Source organism: Pholis gunnellus (genome assembly GCF_910591455.1).
Source record: "Pholis gunnellus genome assembly, chromosome: 19".
Lineage (NCBI taxonomy): Eukaryota > Metazoa > Chordata > Actinopteri > Perciformes > Pholidae > Pholis > Pholis gunnellus.
Window position 1 is genome coordinate 10,092,744 of NC_136546.1, and position 20,689 is coordinate 10,113,432.

The 20,689-nt window shown below is 43.4% G+C and overlaps 1 protein-coding gene across 1 annotated transcript in view; it reads right to left on the bottom strand.

Annotated features, from left to right (window-relative positions):
• Positions 1–1,025: 1,025 nt before the first annotated feature.
• The window catches only part of fut8b (fucosyltransferase 8b (alpha (1,6) fucosyltransferase)), a 34,032-nt gene continuing 14,368 nt past the window's right edge, over positions 1,026–20,689 (bottom strand). The window contains exons 4-9 of the mRNA XM_079179945.1: positions 20,522–20,636; positions 15,266–15,503; positions 10,114–10,360; positions 5,338–5,514; positions 4,999–5,149; positions 1,026–2,870 (exon numbers count right to left, since the gene is read on the bottom strand). Coding sequence (XP_079036071.1) covers positions 2,532–2,870; positions 4,999–5,149; positions 5,338–5,514; positions 10,114–10,360; positions 15,266–15,503; positions 20,522–20,636 — 1,267 coding nt within the window. The 3' untranslated portion in view covers positions 1,026–2,531. The remainder of the gene's footprint in view (positions 2,871–4,998; positions 5,150–5,337; positions 5,515–10,113; positions 10,361–15,265; positions 15,504–20,521; positions 20,637–20,689) is intronic.

Below are 20,689 nucleotides of genomic sequence, written 5' to 3' on the forward strand. Positions count from 1 at the left end.
TTAAACGACTGTTGCAGGCCACTGTGACAGCGACGAGTGCATTTTAATTAAAGTGCCCTCCAGTTAGCGTGTGCGTTTAGAAAGCCCACGAGGGACTCTTTCCCAGTGAATTGAGACATTCAATGAACTGCTGTACGCTGCATGTGCATTATGAAGGCTTTGTCAACGTGGGCTAAATTGGTTGCGGATTGTTGTCAGGCAGGAGGGGGGGGGGGGGGGGAAACGAAAAAAAAGAAACAATAAAACTATTATTCTCCCTCGCACACACCGAAACAGCTCATCTCCGCTACCGGCGCCGTGGGTTTCCTTATGGGTGTCCAATGAAGCATGCAGATCAGCGTTGAAATTAAAGAGGGATCTGTAATGAAACTCCCAGAGCCCCCTCAGTAAGAAAGTAACAAGACAGCCCATAAATAAGACACACAGAACGAGACCATAAACGATTCAGACGTGCAGGAAGTAGGAGACGAGACGAGAGCAGGAAGTCTACGGGTGTGTTTTGGCTCCGTGGGGAGAAATGTTTGGTATTTGGGGCAGAAATGTCACGTAGCCGTCACGAGGAATATCTAAATGAAGAATGGTAATGTCTCTGTTGGAGGTATTCAGTTTGAAATGTAAATCAAAGACAGATTTAAGAGCTTTTACTCTGTAATGATTGGAAAATGGATTGACACTAACTGAATGATTTATAAAACAAACTACTGAAGGTGTGAGTGGAGCTCTTATCCCGGATGCCTAAATGATTTCAGAGGCAGGGTTCTCCTTTTTATGGAGGTATCAAAAGATGAACTTCAGGTAATGACTTTTACTCTTCAAAAATAGATAGATAGATAGATACCCTTCAGGAAATGAACTCTTCAAATATTAAAGTAAGCCTTGATTCCCAGTTTGGAATATGTGTAATGTAGTTGAAGCATGTTCAGCCTGATTGAACGAGCAGGTGTCGCCGGGTAAGAACTGGAGGAGCAGATGGCGAACAGAATCGGGCTGAAAGGGGGGAAAAAATAAAAAATGCCTCGTTGGTTTCTCAAGTTTATTCGATCTGTGGTTATCAAAGACAATGCCCAAGAACATAAGTTATGAAAAAAAGCCTTCATGATGGGGACTCTGAGTTTGAGATGACATAGCATTATCATTTTAAAACATAGGCATATTTTCTCATTTATTTTAAAACAGCAATGTTAAAAGTAAAAAAATAAACAAACAAACAGATGGACAGGAAGAGACAGCAAGAGATGCCGAAAAAAGGACATTATCTCGGTGGAGTGCTTCTTTTGGTGAGCCTCGGGACGGCTCCTGTGTCTGTGTGTGTGTGTGTGTGTGCGCGTGCACCATGAGTTCACCATACTCCACATAATCTCACCATTGTTAACTAGAGGTCCCCCAGCCGAGTGACTGGAGTTCACCATTGTTCCAAGTGCTGGGGGGGGGGGGGGGGGGGGGGGGGGGGCTGTCACCGCCAGCCTCCCGCTGGCCACACAAACACTATTCAGTCAGGAGGAAAGCCAGAAATACACACACACACACACACACACACACTGCTCATCATTAATCAGGCACCAGGTCGTGACGTGGCCCGTTAGACTTAAACAGCACACACACACACACACACACACACACACTTAATCACGCGCACATCCATCCATCCACACATGCACACACACACTGTACAGTATACAATGCACAAGCCCCATACGCGCAAAATTAAGACCGTTAAAAACACACCCGATAAAAGCACAATATGGTATTTTAAAATTAATTGCACATGAAGAGACAAGATGGAGGAAGCACAGTGAGTGGAGCAGGAAGAAAGGTGAGGGGGGGGGGGGGGGGGGAGTGTCAGCGGTGAGCATGGCAAGAAGAGGATACAGTACATTCAGTAAACAAAGAAAAAAAAAAAATTTGGAGGAAAAGGAAAAAAAAAAAAAAGGCAAGATTAGAATCAAAACCACTGAAAGGAATTAAATAAAAATCAAAACACTTCTTTTCCAGTTTGTCATCTTTTTTTCGGTCATTGATTCGAAAGCTCACTCAGGGGCGTGCGAGTCCTACAGTAGTCTTGTCTCGGGAGAGCGAGCTCGGTCAGTTGTGTGGATTTTAATTGTTTTTCTTGCTTTAGTTAAAATCAATGTTCATGTCTACATCTCTACAGGCCCGAAGTTTAGAGCATCGGGCAGGGGGAGTAGTGGTAGGGTGCAAGTCTTCCATGACCTTTCATACGCACAGGCATTTACACAAGTGCGCACACACACACACACACACACACACACACACACGTTCGCGCGCACACACACACACACACACACACACACACACAAGCTCTCATAAACACATAAGAGTGCATTCTCATTCCTATCACCCCTGGGTTCAGGCTTCTTCTTTTCTTCCCAGCTTAGCGCACTAAGTACGCATCTCTCTTCTGTACAAAAGCAGCCTCCTTCCCTGGAAACGGAGTCCGCGTGTTTATCCTCGCTCCTTCTCTTCTTTTATTTTTTTAATTTCCTCTTTTATTTTGACTTTTTTTCTTTTTTTTACTTCTTTTGAGAGCTGAGCAGTTTGTCCGCCTCGGGGTACGTCGGGTACTTCACGGTCTCGATTTTCTCTTTGACCTTGTAGGATGGGTAGAGGCCAGTGCGGCCCATTTTGCGGTTGATGCCTTTGGAGTATCCGTCCCAGTGGTTGCCGGCCACGCCGATCACGTCCCCGGGCTCCAGGGGAATGTCCTCGCTGTCGCGCGGCTGGTGGGGGTAGATGGCGATCTGGTTGTGGGCGTTTTGACCTCCGAAGTAGTAGATGTCATCCAGGGAATAGAAGAAGGAGGAAGCGTCTGGATGCAGCGTCTGCATGATCTCGTAGGCCACACGGCAGACCTGAGACAGAAACACAGGCAGGGATTATTTTTCTTAGATCTATTATTAGTATTTGTCTTGATAACGAGGCTGTAGAGGCGAGAGAACATGCTTTTAGAGGGACAAAAGTACTTGAAGCCCCGGTAAACGAGGGATAAACTGTGCTAAGCGACTCATTCCTTGCCGTGGACTCTTAAACCCAGAGTGTGAATAGGAAATACGAGGCTCACACTTTATTTTTTAGGGCGGGCAGAAAGCCAGATTCCTCCACGTTATAACTCACTATAAAACAGCACTTTAGGGGCTGAGATGATCAGAATAATGGATGACAAATGCCATTGTAATGTCAAAGCCGGAATAAATGGGCTTTGGACCATGTGACTGAAAATGGGACAATGAGGTTGTTGACGATCACACGATTGTGATTATCAGACGCGTTCTGGATCGCCTTGTGACAAACTGGAAACATCGAGTGGTGATCGTCTTTCCTGTATCTCTAACAGGCCATTTTAACACAAAACCTTCAACTGGTTGACCTAAATCTGTTGTTTTTTTAAACCCTTTTCATAATTAATAATACAACCCAGGTGTTCTTGTTTTTACATGCGATATTAATTAAGGGTTATCTCTATTACTTGGTTATTCTTCTTCATGAACTGTAACTTATTATTATTGTTGATTCGACAACTAAAACATTTTGAGCTTGAAAGCCCATTACATATATATATATATACATATATATATATATATATATATATACATATATACATATATATACATATATACATATATATACATATATACATATATATACATATATATACATATATACATATATATATATACATATATATATATACATATATACATATACATATATACATATATATATATATACATATATATATATATATATATATATACATATATATATATATATATATATATATATATATATATATATACATATATATATATATATATATATATATATATATATATCTATCTCTCGGTAAATCTAGTTTGACAAATCAAATCTAAGCACAAGGTCCATATTCCAGAGCTTTCAGGCTCATCTGGTGGCCTTCATAAGGGGAAGGAGTTTGCTCTGTTTTCATAGACGCGGCTGAATTGTTATCACCAGACCTAAGCATGAAAGTTTGGTTATGTGACAACAGGAGGTCACACTCAGGTCACGTGCTAACAACAGAACTCCATCCACGGACAAAGGCAGCGTTTAAGAGCCTTTTAATTGTAATTTATGTGCATTCAGAAATCAAAAATCCCTTTACTACATGTCCAAACATTATTTATTTTATCCCACTTCATTGCTTCCTTGTCTATTGGCAGGCACACATCTAAATCTTAAACCTAATAATCCAATCAGGGCTCCTGTCTGTCCCCAGAGTGAAAAAGAAGTCCAAAGTCCAAAGGGCCTTTTCCTATCACACCCTCTTCCTCTGACATAACCTCCCTACGGACATTAAAACAGTCGGATTATGTGCAAGCCTTTAAATCCAAACTCAGACCTCATGTTTTTGCCTTAACTGTCAATTAGTTGTTTATTCTTTCATTACTTGGCTGGCGGAGTCGGTCTCTGTCTCAATGTGTTATTTAAGCTTAGCAGTCAAAAATAATTATATTAACTTTAAAGCCACCACTTCTCAAGAAGCCTTGTTGTTTGTGTGCCACAAGCACCGCAGTCAGTCAGTCTCTCTCTCTCTCCCTCTGTGTGTTTGCTCGTTCTCCCCGTCTGTGTGAATGATGTACTTGAGGTCGCCTGTTGTGTGTTTGTGCAGCCAGGTCACATGGTGGAGAGGAGGCTGCCTGGCTCAGGCTCCATCTGTTCGGCGACACCTGGAAGATGCTCAACATCCTCCTGGCTCCAATCTTTTTCAAATACGTTCAAGTATCATTTTTGTCGTGTGTATTGCCTTTATTGTCATTTTATTATGTTGCTTATTCTGGACACACAACATCTATTGCAATCCTGTCCGTCCTGGAAGATGGAATCCCTCCTCAGTTCCATTTTGTCCCCGTTAAACGTTTTTTGTTCTCACATTGCTGAGTCAAGACAAGTCAAAAATGACTTAAACTTGACCCCGACCTTCAGTGTCATCGAAATACTAGAGCGTAGAAGTGGACTGACCTGTGAGGAGAAGGTGCAGACCAGGAAGTCGGTCTGAGACAGGAAGTGGATGTCCAGGATTACTCCTCTGAGTGAGTTCTCAGTGTAGCGGTTGTGAAGGCCTGCCGACCACGAGATGGAGTTATCGCTGATGAACTCATAGTCTGGATACCTGCGAGGGACAATACGTCAAGAGTCAGAGGACGACGAGAGAGGGTAAAATGATACAAATACAGAGGAAAACACACTCTCACCAATCAGATGGACAGACTCACAATGGGCATCAACACACACACACACACACACACACACACACACACACACACACACACACACACACACACACACACACACACTGACTTAGTTTTGGCTTCCTGCAGCAGGGAGGGGTCGTCAGTGGCCAGGTAAACTCGTTTCTTGTCGATGTGGACACGTCTGGCCAGAATTTGGAACTGCTCCTCCACATGCAGCATGTACTCCTCTATGGGATGGAAGGCCGCCTCCGTCCCCACTTTATCTGTCCTTCTCACGTGGACTCTACAGACAGACAGACAGACAGACAGACAGACAGACAGGGACAAGGACAGCATTACAGACTAGTACTGTAATTTTTGATAAAGTTGGCGTTGAGCTTTGCACATCCGCACTCTGAGCTCGTAGGGTCTATTAACACAGTTATGTGTTGATGGTGTCCCTCAGGATTGCGTATGTGCTGTAATGCACCTGTGCACTTCACCTCAAACTTCAAGAACCTTTTTGCTAAGTATGCACCAAGAGCCATTATCCTCACATTGATACCTTGGTTAGGTTACCACAAAGAAATCTAACCACAACTGATAGCTTCTGTCTCCCACCGGGGGTACAATGATGGATGTTTGTTTGTACAGAACAGCTTGAGATCCATCAGTTCACTTTGAAGTAAAAGTATTGTTTTTATTGCTGAGCCATGCAAATTATTATAAATGCACAATTATATAGTTGTAGTTTTTGCAGAAACACACCCATCTAAACCCAAATAACACAGAAAGAAATGCTTATTATACTACTGTACATACTACATTTACTGAAGGCCTGCCTGAATAAGTAGGTCTTCAGTGTCCCAGAGTCGAGGACCGTAGTAGCTAAAAGCAGTCTCCACACTCACTTTGTAGGCTGCTTAGCGGACACTTAAAATACATCATCAAAGGACCTAAGAGCTCTTTCTCATCTCTCAACATCCTGCTCTGTTAAGAGCCGCCTTACTTTGGCAACATTTCTAAAAGGTGGAGAAACGCTGTCTTGGTCACTTTGCTAATATGGGCTTTAAAGCTTAAATCAAGAGTCCAACATCTAGTGAATAATTGAAACACTTTTATCTTTGTGAGCTCAGCAAGTCATAGCGCGGTTTGTATTTTTGTATCTTTATTTCAGACAACCTAGTTTAAACTGTTTGTTTTTTGGTGTCGACGTGTAATCGCTGTCAAGAAAAAGGAAAAGAAATAAAAAGGCCCTTCCACTTGAAAGCCATACCGTGGAAATCTTTCCATTGTTGCTATAAACACAAACAAAGAGTGACGGGACAAAAGACAACGAAAGAAAAGAAAAGGCAAGCGGTGACTGAGAGAGAGGAAGTTTCAGAAATAGAGAGAGAGAGAGAGAGACAGCCAAATAGACAGACAGAAATATCCAACATAACTCTATTTCTTCGGTTTCCTTGTCATCGCTCGCAGTACACAAGGACAAAGAGAGATTGCTGTCACCGGCTGTACATATGAAAGAAAGCGCACAGCTGGTAAACGGAACAAAAGATGGACGAGAATGGAAAACATTTCCTCTCCTGACGCAGAGAGGCGTCCCTCAAACTGATGGACGCTGAAACACTATTTTATGCCGTCCACAACTATTCAATTACAAAAGCACCCGGCCACATCTGCATCGTGACTTCTGGCCTCGAGGAGCAAATTCAATTTCAAAAATCTAAGAGAAAGAAAAAGACCTTTTTTTCAACCTTTACTTCACAAATGAAGGAACGCGTACACGTTTCCCCCACATTCATACAGTGCCACCTGGGAGCTTCCCAATACAATCAGCTGTCTACTGCCTACCAAGGAGCCGCTCCACTGGAATATCTCGGGTCGAAAGCCTTTTTAAGGACACTTTGGTGTCGAACATTAGTCCTTTACCTTCCACCATTCAGGATTTCCCAAAGTGCTTTAGTGCTTTTCAAGGGCTGCCTCGAACTCTTTTGTGAGAATGAGGTGGAAGAATAAAAAAGTAAGAATTTCTACCAGTGGCCACAAGAACAGCTCCTTTCTTTACGTGGCAAATAAAACCCAAAAGAATGGAGTGAGGACAAGTTGGTGTGTCCGAGCCTTTTATTCTGTGTCTCTGATCGGACCGAGGTCGTGACTCTGAGCTTTTTCCATCCTTTGTTGGGGTCCGTCTCTCCTGCTCCCCAACGTCTCTCATGTCTACGGTGTTTTTGTTCCTGTGAACTCTTTTATCTTGCCCTTTTCTCTCTCTGTCAGACCACACTGAGGCATTGCTTAGCCCTTAGACATCTATTCCCTACCTCCCCTCCCCTCCCCCCCTCTCTCCAGAGCTCACCCACTACCTCCGCCTCAATAATTCAATTTATTTCTCTCTATTCATACTGTACTAGCGAAGCAGGGCAATCCTCATGGTGGGCGTAAAAGCATGCATTAGAGACATCAAACACACCCACACCCGACTCAGCAATGCTGATTCGGGCAGTTAGTGACAATAACATTTATAGACTATAGAATAAATGATTTGACCTCTGGATGCCTGTCAGCTGCACGAAGAAGAAATGACCACATTACATGTACTGTATGCTGCAGAATGACATAAACAAATTAAAGGGAAAGGCCAACATGAAGGGTCTTATTAAGTTCTGTACATTCATAAGCACAGGCGCCAAAAAACCTTCTAACATTCTTGGAAAGTTATTAAAAAATGGTCTTTCTAAGCTCACCAAGTGAAGAATAAAGAAATACCTGACCTAGAATCATATTATCCTATTTTTGTATTATTGTTATATTTATTTATTCATTTATTGTGTTTACTCTGAGAAATGTCTTTTATTAATTATTATAAAAAATATGTATATATACACATAGATACACAATATATTGTAATAGACCTGAAACTGGATATTATTAAAGATATTTAAATTAAAGTAAATCCATCTCTTGGTGACCACATTGCCATGGCGATAGGGCTACTCTGGTATCTGCAATAGAAGCCTCTCTCTCTCTCTCTCTCTCTCTCTCTCTCTCTCTCTCTCTCTCTCTCTCTCTCTCTCCTTTTTCTTGCATTGACACTAGGGATCTCTTTCAGTGTCCCCCCCCCCCCTCACTTTTCCATACAGACGTACATATCGCCTTCCCCCCACAGTGCTGACAGAAGCGCAAAAGGCACTTTGTTGCAACATCAGTGCAGAGTGGAGTGGATGTATCAAGAGCTGAGAAGGGATGGGAAAAGAGGGATGAAAACTTTGTTCTACCCAGCACATCATTTCAATAAGCCTTTCCCCATGTGAAACGGAGGGAGGAAAGGGTGGGATATACGAGTGTATGGAGGGGGGGGATAGAGATGTGTGTAAAACCATGAGAGCAAGAGCATTGTGGGTAGGGATGTGCACCCGGGGAACGTGAGGGAGATATAACAATATAACAATTTGAAATCTCGAAGCAGGATGAACAAATGAAGACTGAGCAACGATCACACATGAAAGGCAGTGAGAGGTTGGGGAGATTGAAAAAGTTGGGATGACTCACAGACAAGAAAAAAAAAATTGAGGAAAAATAGGGGGAGGAGAGTCAAAGAGCTGGGAGAAAGAGACGGAAGCTGCCGGGTGATGAAAGGCAGAGAGGTAAAAACTAAAGAGAAGAGAGTGACAAGAGAAAGTCAGAACTAAGCAGAGCAGGACAGAAAAGGTACGGAAGAACGGCGACGGCTGCTTGCAGCAAGACGCAAAGAAGAAGAGAAAAAGAGGAGTTATGAGAGCGAGGAGCTGGCAAAAGAGACTATGAACATATGGATGTGAGAGTTATGTTGAGAGCGACAGAACTAAACCCGGCTGACTTCACAAACTAAAATAAACGCTAAGAGTTATATTGTAATACACTACTTCCTTTACCAGGCAGGTGGAATCAGCCTCATGGAAGAGTCATTATGTGCATTGTCCAAAATACTGGACCTCTTGTGCGAAGCTTCCTGAAAAGTAATATCTAGGTGGTGCACTCCGATACCAATGTGGAGATCACTCTTTCTGCAATGAGGAAGTTCTCTTGGGCTCTTATGTGGATTTTTTAAAAGACAAGGAAGGCTCTGGTGATAGCAAAGCCAGACTGAAATATCTCAGCAGCTGTTGGATATATTGCCATGAAACATTGTTCATTCATGTTCCCCAGAGGATGAAGTCGACTGACTTTGGCGATCCCTTATCCTTTAATTTCAACATGTCTTTTGTTTTCAACATATTTCAACATAATAATCAACAATGATTACTGATTACTTGTTATATGCGTCTCTTTCCTTGTCTTGATTGGTTTTACTGGTTTTTAAAGATACTTTTACTTTTCAGCTATTCAACTGCCGCATCTGATGAGGAGGTCTTCAGTATTAAATTAATTGGGCTAGAGACTGAAAACCCTCATGGAGACATTAATACATCAAACAAGGCAGAATCAAACAAATATTACTAGAGAGAAAAGAATGATGGAATTTCTTTAACCAAGTTGATTTGCATTAATATAGTATATAATATAGCTGTATTAGTGTAGAGCAGAGAAGTAATAAAAAAAGCAAAAGGCTTCCAAGGGCAGATAAAGGTAGAAAACTAGCCAAACTAAACACTTCCATAGATTGAGTTACTGTTGATACTATTGTATTAACCTCTTATTAACCTCCCGCAAAGCAGTGTCTGTATTCCACCACAGCCCTGAGGGCGATGTCTTCATTTTCTTCTTCCTGTGCCGTCTGTTTGCTTTGATTGTGAAGCATTTTGTAAACTTTATTGCAGAGATATGCTGTAGTGACAAAGCCATTACTATTTGGAAGTGTTTAAGAGCACCGAAAAAGGAAGATAACAAAGCGAGCCACACTGAGCAGTGATAACCCGAGTGTCCTTACCCGATGATGGGGTGTTTGAAGCCCAGCTTGGCGGTGGTCTGCTGGATCTCCTTCTCCAGCCACGTCTGCGGTCGCACCAGGTACTTGACGAACTGGGACACCCACCAAACGGAGGGGTCGCCGTGCAGACGGTGCAGGCGCGGGGCCAGGTCTTCAGGGATGGCCAGGGGCAGGTAGGGGGGCCGGGGGTGGAGACTGTCCACTATAGGCAACTCCACAACCTGGACGTCCTTATCGTGGGCCTCTCCTGGATGGTCCAAAGAGGAGAAGGTTGAGTATTAAGACGCTCATTATTCCGCTCACATTTGGAGCTGTAACTGATGATCATGTGCATTATCATCAATGCAAACATTATGTTCATCTAATTGATTAACTTATACTATATCAGAAATAAGAGAAGCAGATTCACTATGTCTTCCCATGTCTTGCTTTGAAGGCCAGCAGACCAAAACACAGAGCTGTCCCGTTTGCAATGACACAATACAGAGAAAAGCAGCGATTAAGCACATTAACGAAAATAAAACCAGGAAATGTTTCGCATTTTTTGTTTGATAAACGACTGAAGTGATTAATGGATTATAAATATTGTTCGTGATTTATTTTCTGCAGATTGACTAAAGGTTTCCGCACTACTCAAGGTAAAAACCCGTGACGGCCCCTTCCTTATCAAAGCCGAGGTTCTAAGGATTGAGCGGCAGATTGTAAAGCCCTTTGAGATTTGTGATTTTCGTTTTGTAAATAGTATTGGCATGAGTGACTTGGCTTCAGACCTTGTATCAGTAACAAGTTTCAGTAGGATCAAGAAAGCCACAGACTCGTTTTAAGCTCTGACATGACACCTGTTTCCGTAAGATAACTTAGAGCTTTTCTTCTTTCCCTTTTTAAAGTATATGGAGTTCGGAGACATCGGCAAGTCGTCAGCGTAGCTTTCTGTCAAGCGACTGACAACACTGACTAACATCTTTGAGTTCACTGAACCTCTTAGTGTCTTTTTCTACTGAACTAACTACTACACAATATGACACTCTGTCAAAAATAAAACATTATGTTGCGATGCAGTGAGATTTTTTTCAGCATTATTCTTCATCCCTATTACATTCATTCCTGTTCTGTTACCAGCACGAATCCAAATCCCCCAACCCCCTACGAATCCAGCTTCTGGGATTGACAGCTGCTCTTTGCCCGTCCTTGTTTAAAGGCCAAGGTAAGCTCCTTTCTATCAAGGCTGTGTAGGGCCAGGGGCTGGTGCAAGGACCTGGATTGGAGGGGGGGGGGGGGGGTGAGTCTGGCATTGGCGCCTTCAGGCTGAGTCCTGCTTGGCAAGGGGTTGAGCACGGGCTGATTACGAAGGTCACCTTTCTGGGCAGAAGACAGTCCCCCGTGCACTGCCAGACCTCCGTGCACACCAAGGCCAACTGTGCATGAACACGCATGTGCCCACCCACAGAAATGCTCATGAGGACACACACACATGAACATGCATGTATGAACACACGGGGGTCTTGTGATGAGAATGCGGGGAAAAAAAAAAGGTGATCCAAAGAAAACAACAATAAAAAGAAATGCGCACACACACACGCGCGCACACACACAGAGCCCCAGCTAATCTCATCGCACCAAAAGGGATATGCCTGGCAGACAAAACCTTCACTCTCTTTCAGTCTTAAAAACCCAAGGAGAGTTTTGTTTTGGTCCGTGTGTGTGTGAGTAAACCCCTGATTTACACAAAAACAAGTCTGAGGCCTGTGTTCTTTCAGACTAAAGTGGCTTCTCTAACTGCCACAGACGGGCCCTAATACAGCCGCAAACACACATCCACGACACGCTTCCAACTAAATGGCATAATGAGTCATTAAAAATGGCCTTTCACAGAAAGGGTACGTAAAAAAACATGCGAAAAACAAGGACAGAAACAAGAGGCTTCAATTCATGTGTGCGTATGCCTGAACATGAACTGAATATAAATTGGTAGAAGCATTAAATATTGAACAGAAAAGATATTCCCAGGCCTGTCTTTGCTTATATAACAGCATTGGCATGATTCACATAAGGGGGAATGGGCACTTTTTGAGGCCTGCACTTATAAATGTACTGAGATGCAGTAAGTCTGCCTCCCACAGCTCCTTAATTACATCACAAAGCTCTTTTAAATGTCATCTCATGTATGCTCCTTAAAGCTTATAGGTCTGAACTGACACAGAAACACTGTATTTTAAGCCCGTGATGCATACTTCGCCTAATAAATATTGCACAAGTTCAACACAGCTACTGGAGAACCAAGAGTGACACCATACAGACACAAAATGCGGAGCCTTTCCATTCATAATACATTTGAGAGGCGGTTTATGAACTTGGACAACTCTTGTTCCAGTCTTTACATGGCAGGGAACATTATGTTTCCCCTGCTGCTCTCAGACTCACTCATAAGGCAGTAATATCTCTACAGAGAAGCTCAAAGGAATACACCCTCTTTGGCAAATTAGCTCTTTGATCAACGAACCATTGTTCCACAAGGAGACTCGTTTCCCCTTTGTGTGCTCAGAATTGAGTCTGTTTTACCAAACCTGTGAGATGGTGCTGTAAGCTCTCTCTCATGCTGCTGTAGTAAAACAGCAACATGCTCCAGTGAGTTAATAGACAGAAGTGCTGGGTTTGGACCTTATTACTTTCTTTTGGTATTGACCGATTTGTCCGAAGCGCAGAGAATCTAAAATTGTCAAGTAATATAAACTTGTATTGATTGTCTGTTCAGATTCGTAGTCATATTTCCAAACTAAAAACTATTTAAACTGTTTTATTCAGGCAACGATTATTGGTTTGGTCACAGAACCAAAATGTGGGTACTGTGTCGGCATTATGACTGTATTTAAATATGGATTTTGTTGTATTGCTTTGTTTTTCCCACTTCCCGTATGAGGGAAGGAAATCAGTAGGTCCTATAATGATCGCTACCTTAGATTTTGTCACAGATGCATATGCCATGCATCATCTCTCTGTCTATAAATAACTGACATCCTACAGGAAACAACTCAAAATAAAGTGGGCAAACCATGTACAGATAAATGACAGCGCTGCTACATAAAATACCAACAATGTCAATTTCCCACATAAACACGAGGTTAGGCCAATAAAAGACAAAAACTGTATCGTGTAAAATGATACAACACCCAAAGCAGCACGCTCATCCCATTTCTAAGTGAAGGTTACTAGAAAGGATTGGTGGCATTTACCAGGAATGATACAACAGAGACCCGATGTCTAACAAAATTAGAAAACGACGACGCTGCAAAGTCCACTGCCATCCTGGAACAACGCAAACCCTTCATCATCTCAAGGCATTTGCATGGTAGGTAATAAACACTGGCTAATCATAGAATAAAAGGCCAATAATATACTGCAACACTGGCAAATTCAGGCAAATATCCAAATGCATTAATTGTACTGGCATGGGCAGACATTCCACTTAATTAGTGATATATTCAATGTATATCTACTTATTCATCCAAGGCTTTAGTATCCCTTTGTGGCCCAGTGTCCCAAGGAATGATTTTACCTACCCTGTTAACAAAACAGGCATGACCACAGCAGTAGCCAAGAACCCAACAGGCTTACATTAGCTATGCTTGGCTCGTTAGCTGGCTTGGTCAACAGAAAATACTGCCTCTGCAAATTACAAGACTTATAAGGATAAGAATTCAGAATGCTAAAAGGCCTGGGGAGTGGCGTTTGTAGTTAGATGGCTGTATGGCTGCGAGCAGCCAGATGGCGTATATGGATCTATAGGAGGCGGTTTGTAAGACAGACACCAGAGAAAGACATTAGATAGTGGAAAAGGACACATGAAAGGCAGGAGAATAAGAAAGGGAATGCACTAGGAGAGCAGGAGATAAGAAGGGAGAGCCCAGGAGAGCACAAATCAAATGAAGCGATAGCAGAAATATATAGAGCTGAAAGGATGCAGTGATGAGAACAAGAAAGCAATGACAAAGAAAGTGATAGAGAGCCAGAGAGAGAGAGAGAGGGGGGGGGGCATAGTCTCATAGTAAAACCTCCAAATCATCCCTGATCTTTGGTTCTGTCAGCTTAACAGGAGGATAACACACCTATACTGTAATCCATTAATCATACAAAAATCACTATTTCCACTCATACTGATGCGCAAACTCATTCATAAATGATTCTGCTGCCTGTGCATTACCAGGGAGAAGCACTCTCCCCCAAACAAGCACATCGATCTTCATTCTAAGGTCTACTGACACCAGGTACACATAGAAATTAGCTTATGCTTGAAGACGGTGTTCATTACGGACAGGCCATGACTGACGCATACATTGTACATACGTACAGCTTTTGATTTAACCGAGCAAGCATCCTCGTTACCAAGACACAACGCAAACGTGCGGGGGGGGGGGGGGTGATCTTTTTGTTGTAATACCATCTGTGGCCACCGGACAAATTGGAATCAAGGCGCAGTGGCGGCGCTGGATCTAATTCTACAATGAATCCTTGGTGTACATCTACCGCTTTACTGCCAGATCGCCACATCAGCATCAGTTTGGCGAACAACAAATTAGCATGAGAACAATGTCCTCCTCTGCCCCCCCCCCAATACCAGACTGCCCTTTAAACTCTCGCCTGTCCTGCAGGTGTCGCTGTTGATGCATTTTAATTAGAATTTGAATAATAGATTTTTTCGAAAGAAGAGAAAATATATACTAAATGATACTGAGGTAAAGGTTTATTTCAACCAATTACTCTTTTTTTTATAGATTTGATCTCCCCATGACTCAAAAATAAAGGAGGAGCCTCCTCTGCCTCTAAGACCGGCCTCCTCTGCGGAAACAAAGTCTTCTTGGCACTGAAGCCTTTGAACAGTAACCTGCTGCTGCTTCATTGGCTGCCAAAGTGCTTTAACACGAATTGCACAGTCCTGCTTAGCCAGGGAATTCACACTTTGTTTTTCGCTGTAGCAGCACAAAAGATGTGTGGTCTGGCAGACCCCATCTTTTAGCAGAGACAGACCAAAAAACAATAAGGGCTATTTGAATATTAAGCAACCAATCATAGTCGTTTGCAGGCAGCACTGAGGCTACGGCTGTGTGTGGCTCTCAATGGGTGATGGTGTGTGTGTGTGTGTGTGTGTGTACCTTACCTGACCAGTGTCCAGTGGTGGCCCCGGAGCGGTCGGTGCAGGTGTTACTGACGGGCAGGAAGACGGTCTCCCAGCCGCCGGGGGCGTAGCGCCAGTTGTGGGACTCCAGGATGAGCGTGCGCTGGGTGCCATAAGCGATCATGAAGCAGTAGACGACATGGTGGAGCTGGCAGCCATAACCACAGCCCTTATTGATGTTGCACACCAGCTTTCTCGCCTTACTGCAGTCTGGGGGGTTCTGGGAGAAGGACAGGAAGAAATGTTTCAACCTTTTTTTTTTATTGCTTGACCTTCTTCTTGTATCTCTCAAAGCCCTGCTCTCTGACTTGTAATAACACATGGCTGATATTGTTCTGTTTGTTCCCTTTGCCCGTCTGTCTCAGACTCCACTTCGCTCTAAGTTTATACCCGTTCCCTCTTTTTCTCGGTGCGGCTGCTCACCTTCCAGTTTGTTTTTCCTTTCTTCTCCCTCTGTGACAGCCATGAAAATGACTCTTTTCCCATCTTTTTTTTCTCCCGCCTCTCATCTTTTGATTGTTAAAAGGATACAACTGGTAATGTTCTATATTTTGATACGCTTTGGTAACAAGTGTTGTCTGTGCATTCAAAGCCCGATATAGATGTTTTCACTTTAATGTTACCAGAACATTATAAATGAGACAAACCGTTGCAATAAGTGGCACATTTCTTCAATACTATGAACATGGCCATAGTAGTTCCTTTTAAATTGTACCCACATACATTGTGCTGTTGCACTGGCACATATTGATAGTTGGCTGATTATAATCCCGAGCAAATGCACTATTTGCCTCTGTTTGAGTAACATTTGCAAGAAATTACTGAAATGCAGCAAAAAACTTTGTTTGTGACCAGCTTTTTCAGATTTAAGTTGTCAGTAGGAACCAATGGGCTCGGGGCAGCGTGGAGGATGGAAATTATTGAGAGATGGATTCATTGGATTTGGTCTTTTGGTATTTGTTGGCAAAAGGAACAATCCCCCAGCCTCATTCTTTTATATCTATTCTTCATTAATCTCTTTTTGTTGTCTGTAGTCTCTTTCTCTTAGTATATATCGCTTTTCAATTCAAGGCTAATTTATTGAAACCACAATATGGCTTACTGTAATTATCAAATGGGAGGCGATCCAATATTTGTAAAAGGCAAAATGTATGTCACATACCATTTTAAATTAAACATCGTGCCGCAGAGACGTCCAGGACTACACGTCATAATACACAGACTTAAGAAAACATCTTTGTTTGGTACAAATCCCAGCAAAAAAAACCCCACAATAGTCATTTCAATGTTTTTCGATGAAAATGAGAATAATTATGTACATTTATTTCATATTCTCTCTAATATGGCAAATCATGTGTGTGTGTGTGTGTGTGTGTGTCATTCACAGTCCCTCCGGATGCGGCATGTTGATACATATTGGGCAGCAAGATATGCCTCGTCTCTTTCTCCAAGTACATTTTAATTTGAGAGGTCATTAAGCTCTTTGAAATCCGAAATTACAGAGTTGACCTTGTTTAAGTAAATGTTCCTTATTTCATTGAATGTATGACATTGGAGGAGATGGATTTCTGTCTCAGCCTCACCTGTTGAACAGTTATCACATGTTCTATTTTCGCTTGGTCGCCAGGATCTGTCTTCCTGTTTTTGATTGCCAATTTGTGGACACTGAGACGGTGCTCGGTTAGGATCTGTGTCCGCTTTTGTTTTCTGACAGTAAAGAGATATTCTGAAAATTCATAGTCTCTGTTTAGGACCAGATAACATTCTAATCTACTACTATCTGCTTTTAGTTTCGTCTTTCTAATGGTCCAAATGGGGTTTCTTTCCATTGCTTATAATTAGGTTTACTCTGATAGGTCTTTGGAGAGCAGTGTTGGTCACAGTGTGTCTGAGCGGGGGCAGTTAGCCTCAGTACCAACCTTTCCCCTCCCTCCCTCCCTCCCTCTCTCCCTATGTTCTACCACCCTCTATCCTCATAGCCTATTCTCTCAGATTCTCTACTTCACTCACTCTCATTCGTCATTCTTAATTTAGCTTCAATATCTTACAGTCTGAGGGGAAGAACGCCAAATGAGAGGCAATGGGGAAAGTAACATGGATTTTTCATTTTTTGCGTAAAAAAAAAAAAACCCCAACAGAGCGACGCACGCTGCGTTGGCGATGGGTCGCAGGGCGGTTTGCGATTCGCTCGGCTGCCGGTTTGAGCGACTCCGCAACGCTGGTGCCAACCAGCTTCCTAAACAGCAATTACCGGCTGATGGGAGTGTTTTCCTCATTAGGCTGCCGCAGCTGTGGATGGTTCACCGTAATCAGGCCGCGCGGCACCCACCGGCTAACGCTGCCTATCACACAATAGCAGGCGAGGGAGAGGAAGGGAGGCAGGAGAAGGAGAGGGAAGCGAATAGTGGAAGAGATGAGAGGATAAAAAAAACCCCAAAAAAACAAAACAGTGGAGATGAAATGAGAACGAGGACAGAGGCAACAGAAAAGAAGGGCATGGGGGGAAAAAAGAAAGAGAGGAGCTGAAAACCGATTGCTGTTCAATAACATCATGGACAGAGTGCAGCAGCCACCGCGCTGAAAGGACAAGCCTCACAGGCATTTCCCTGGTGTTACAGGCTGCCAGTTCACTACTATTCCAATAGCCGTTAACTTACTTTGCAAATAATCTACAGTGGCTTCCTGACAAAAGAATTAAGCTTTTCTTACGACAGCGCTCGGCATCTGAGCTGCAACGTGTGGCGTGGAGGCCAGCATTGGATTCCCTGGTTGGTAATGATGAGGCTGGAATGACTCCGAAGCGCCGAGAGACTCGGTTCAAGGATAATGGCGGCAGATGCGTGCACAAAAGGCAGCCTCTGAGTACCGCTCTGTGTTGTAGGTTAAGTGCCTGTTTAAACGGTGTGCTTTTTGAGTGTGAAACACAGAGGCAGTTGCAGAGTGATTCAGTTCAGAGAGACCACAGTGATATTGTTTCTCATGGGAAATACGGCTACGAACAACTGGATAAGAGAAACAATATGCCAGGCTCAGGTAATTATCCGCTGTGATGGCCACATTCAAAGACAGAGTGGAAGATGAAAGAGAGCTGCTCCCGCTTTAAGATATCTGTGGAAAAAAACCTAACTACATTTTGGTAAATGTCTGTTTTGCCACTCTCTGTTAGCAGTTTCACACTATATCCAGCTAATTAAAGTCTTTTCATTCTCCTCATAGACGCGTTTAGTGTAAAACCACCTGTTGTGCTCAGGTTGTGAGACAGTTGTTTTGCATGAAGAGGCAACACTGCTGCTGTCATTTAGAAGGACTGGGTTGTTAGCAAAAGCAAAAACAGCCACAATGACTCAACTATGATTGAGCTCCACCGAGAGAAAACTCAAATATTGTTATCAGAAAATCTTATTCCAATGTTATTATATCAAACCCCATCTTTGTACGATTTACTGCTGGCAATAATTCTCAGTAAAAGCCATTTAACATTTTGCATTCTGAAATTGCCTCTTTGTTTAGAATATTTCAGTGTTCTTATTTCTTGCCGAGTTTGCCTTTTCCACTAATGGATTGAAATGATGTACCTACACACGGGATTCACGGAAAAGGACGCATGCGAGTACTGGACAAGATGTGGGAAACATAAGCCAGTGCAATGCGAAAATTTCACATAATGCAGAAGACAACATTTGATTACGGGTTCACTGTTCTGTGTCACAATGATGCCTGTTGTCTTCTTTCGTTTTCAATATAAAATGAATGCAAAACAGATTTGTTTTCCCAACGAGCTGTGAACACAACACTGACATATCACCTTTAAGTTGATACGTCACGTTAAAGCTGGAGTCTGAGCTGCAGGACTTTCTGGGCAACCTGCACGCCGTAAATCTTTTCATTTCATTTCGCGGGGAATCGGACCCGATGGCGAGCATTAAGAATAACGATAAAGGCACCTTTAGCATCTAGCATCTTTGGAAGCGTTATAGCTCGATGTGCTCGGCTACCCAGTGCATCAAGTGATCTTTGGGAAATGAAGTGCAAAGATACCAAGGAACAAAAAAACACCGTCTTCCTCGCTATCAATTAATACCACCATAAAAAGGCTCACAGAGCGAAAATAGATGAAAAGCGTGTCCAACAGAAATCCATCTGAAGAAGCCGGCCATGCTCACTGAATGCTGCGAGTGGACAGATGGAGCAGACGCAGAGAACGAGTTAGTTAAACCAGGAATGAAGGGAGAAGCTGGTGCGGGTGGCAGAGACAGCAGGATAGGAGGGTGGAGTCTGTCAGTGTGTGTACATATAGATGTGTGGGTGTGTGTGAGATGGAAAGCAAAAGACACACACACACACCCACACACACAGGGCATCTCTTTGCATACGAGCATGTGCATCAATCTTGTGACTGTGTGTATGTGTGCGCCAATTGCTTGCGTAGGTGCGGGTGAATTCATCTGTACACGACTCAGTGTGTGTGTGTGTGTGTGTGTGTGTGTGTGTGTGTGTGTGTGTGTTAGTGTGTGATGAATTAGTGACAGCAGCTGGTGGAGCGGTGTGATCCCTCAGCGGTGGTGACAGCAGCTGTTAGTGGTGCCGTCTCCGCCCAGCCAGACTGACTGGGTCCTCTTCATCAAACACACCGGCTCATTAATGCTGCAGGGCCCGGTGCCGCGGCGCGGCGCGGCGCGGCGCGGCGCGGCGCCCCGCCCCGGGAACCCGGCAGCACCAGAGCTGGGCGGCTGGGGGTGAATGGATGTGTCATGGGTCTCAGGGTGTGTGTGTGGTGCTGTAAGCATATGTGCATCTATCTCAGCCTGAGTACATATGTGCGAGTCTGTGTGAGGACTTCTTTTAATTTCTGCATACGCGTGTCTGCCGATCTGTCATTTTTTTGCAAGTCTGCATGCGTGTCTGTGTTTTGCCGCTTGTGTGTCACTAAATCGCTGACAAGCAACAAGAATCCTGATTGTCAGATCCAACGGCTGAGACAGTCTGCTATCACACCCATCACCTGCTCCTTGTGGAAACTGATGCTGACAGTCATGGATGGTGCAAATGAGACAAGCGAGTGGGAAAGATGTGTAAAAAAACTGCATATGTGCAGTTGTACCTGTGAAGGAAACATTCACATAAATGCTTACTATGTATTTGTGTCTACAGTACATGCGGTGTGAGTGTGTGTGTGTGTGTGTAAGTAAGCGAGCTTGCAAGGCCAGTTGGCTGAGCAGCAGGTGTGTCTGTAGATACCTGTAGGTAGGTGATTCGGTTCTGGACCAGATCCGACACGTCTTTAGCCTCCTTCGTTCTCCACTCGCCCACTCCGTCCGCCTGGCTGAGGTAGTACAAGTCTGTCATGATGGATCTGCAGACACATGCACATTTCAAAACTATAATTATTCATGTATTATAACCAGC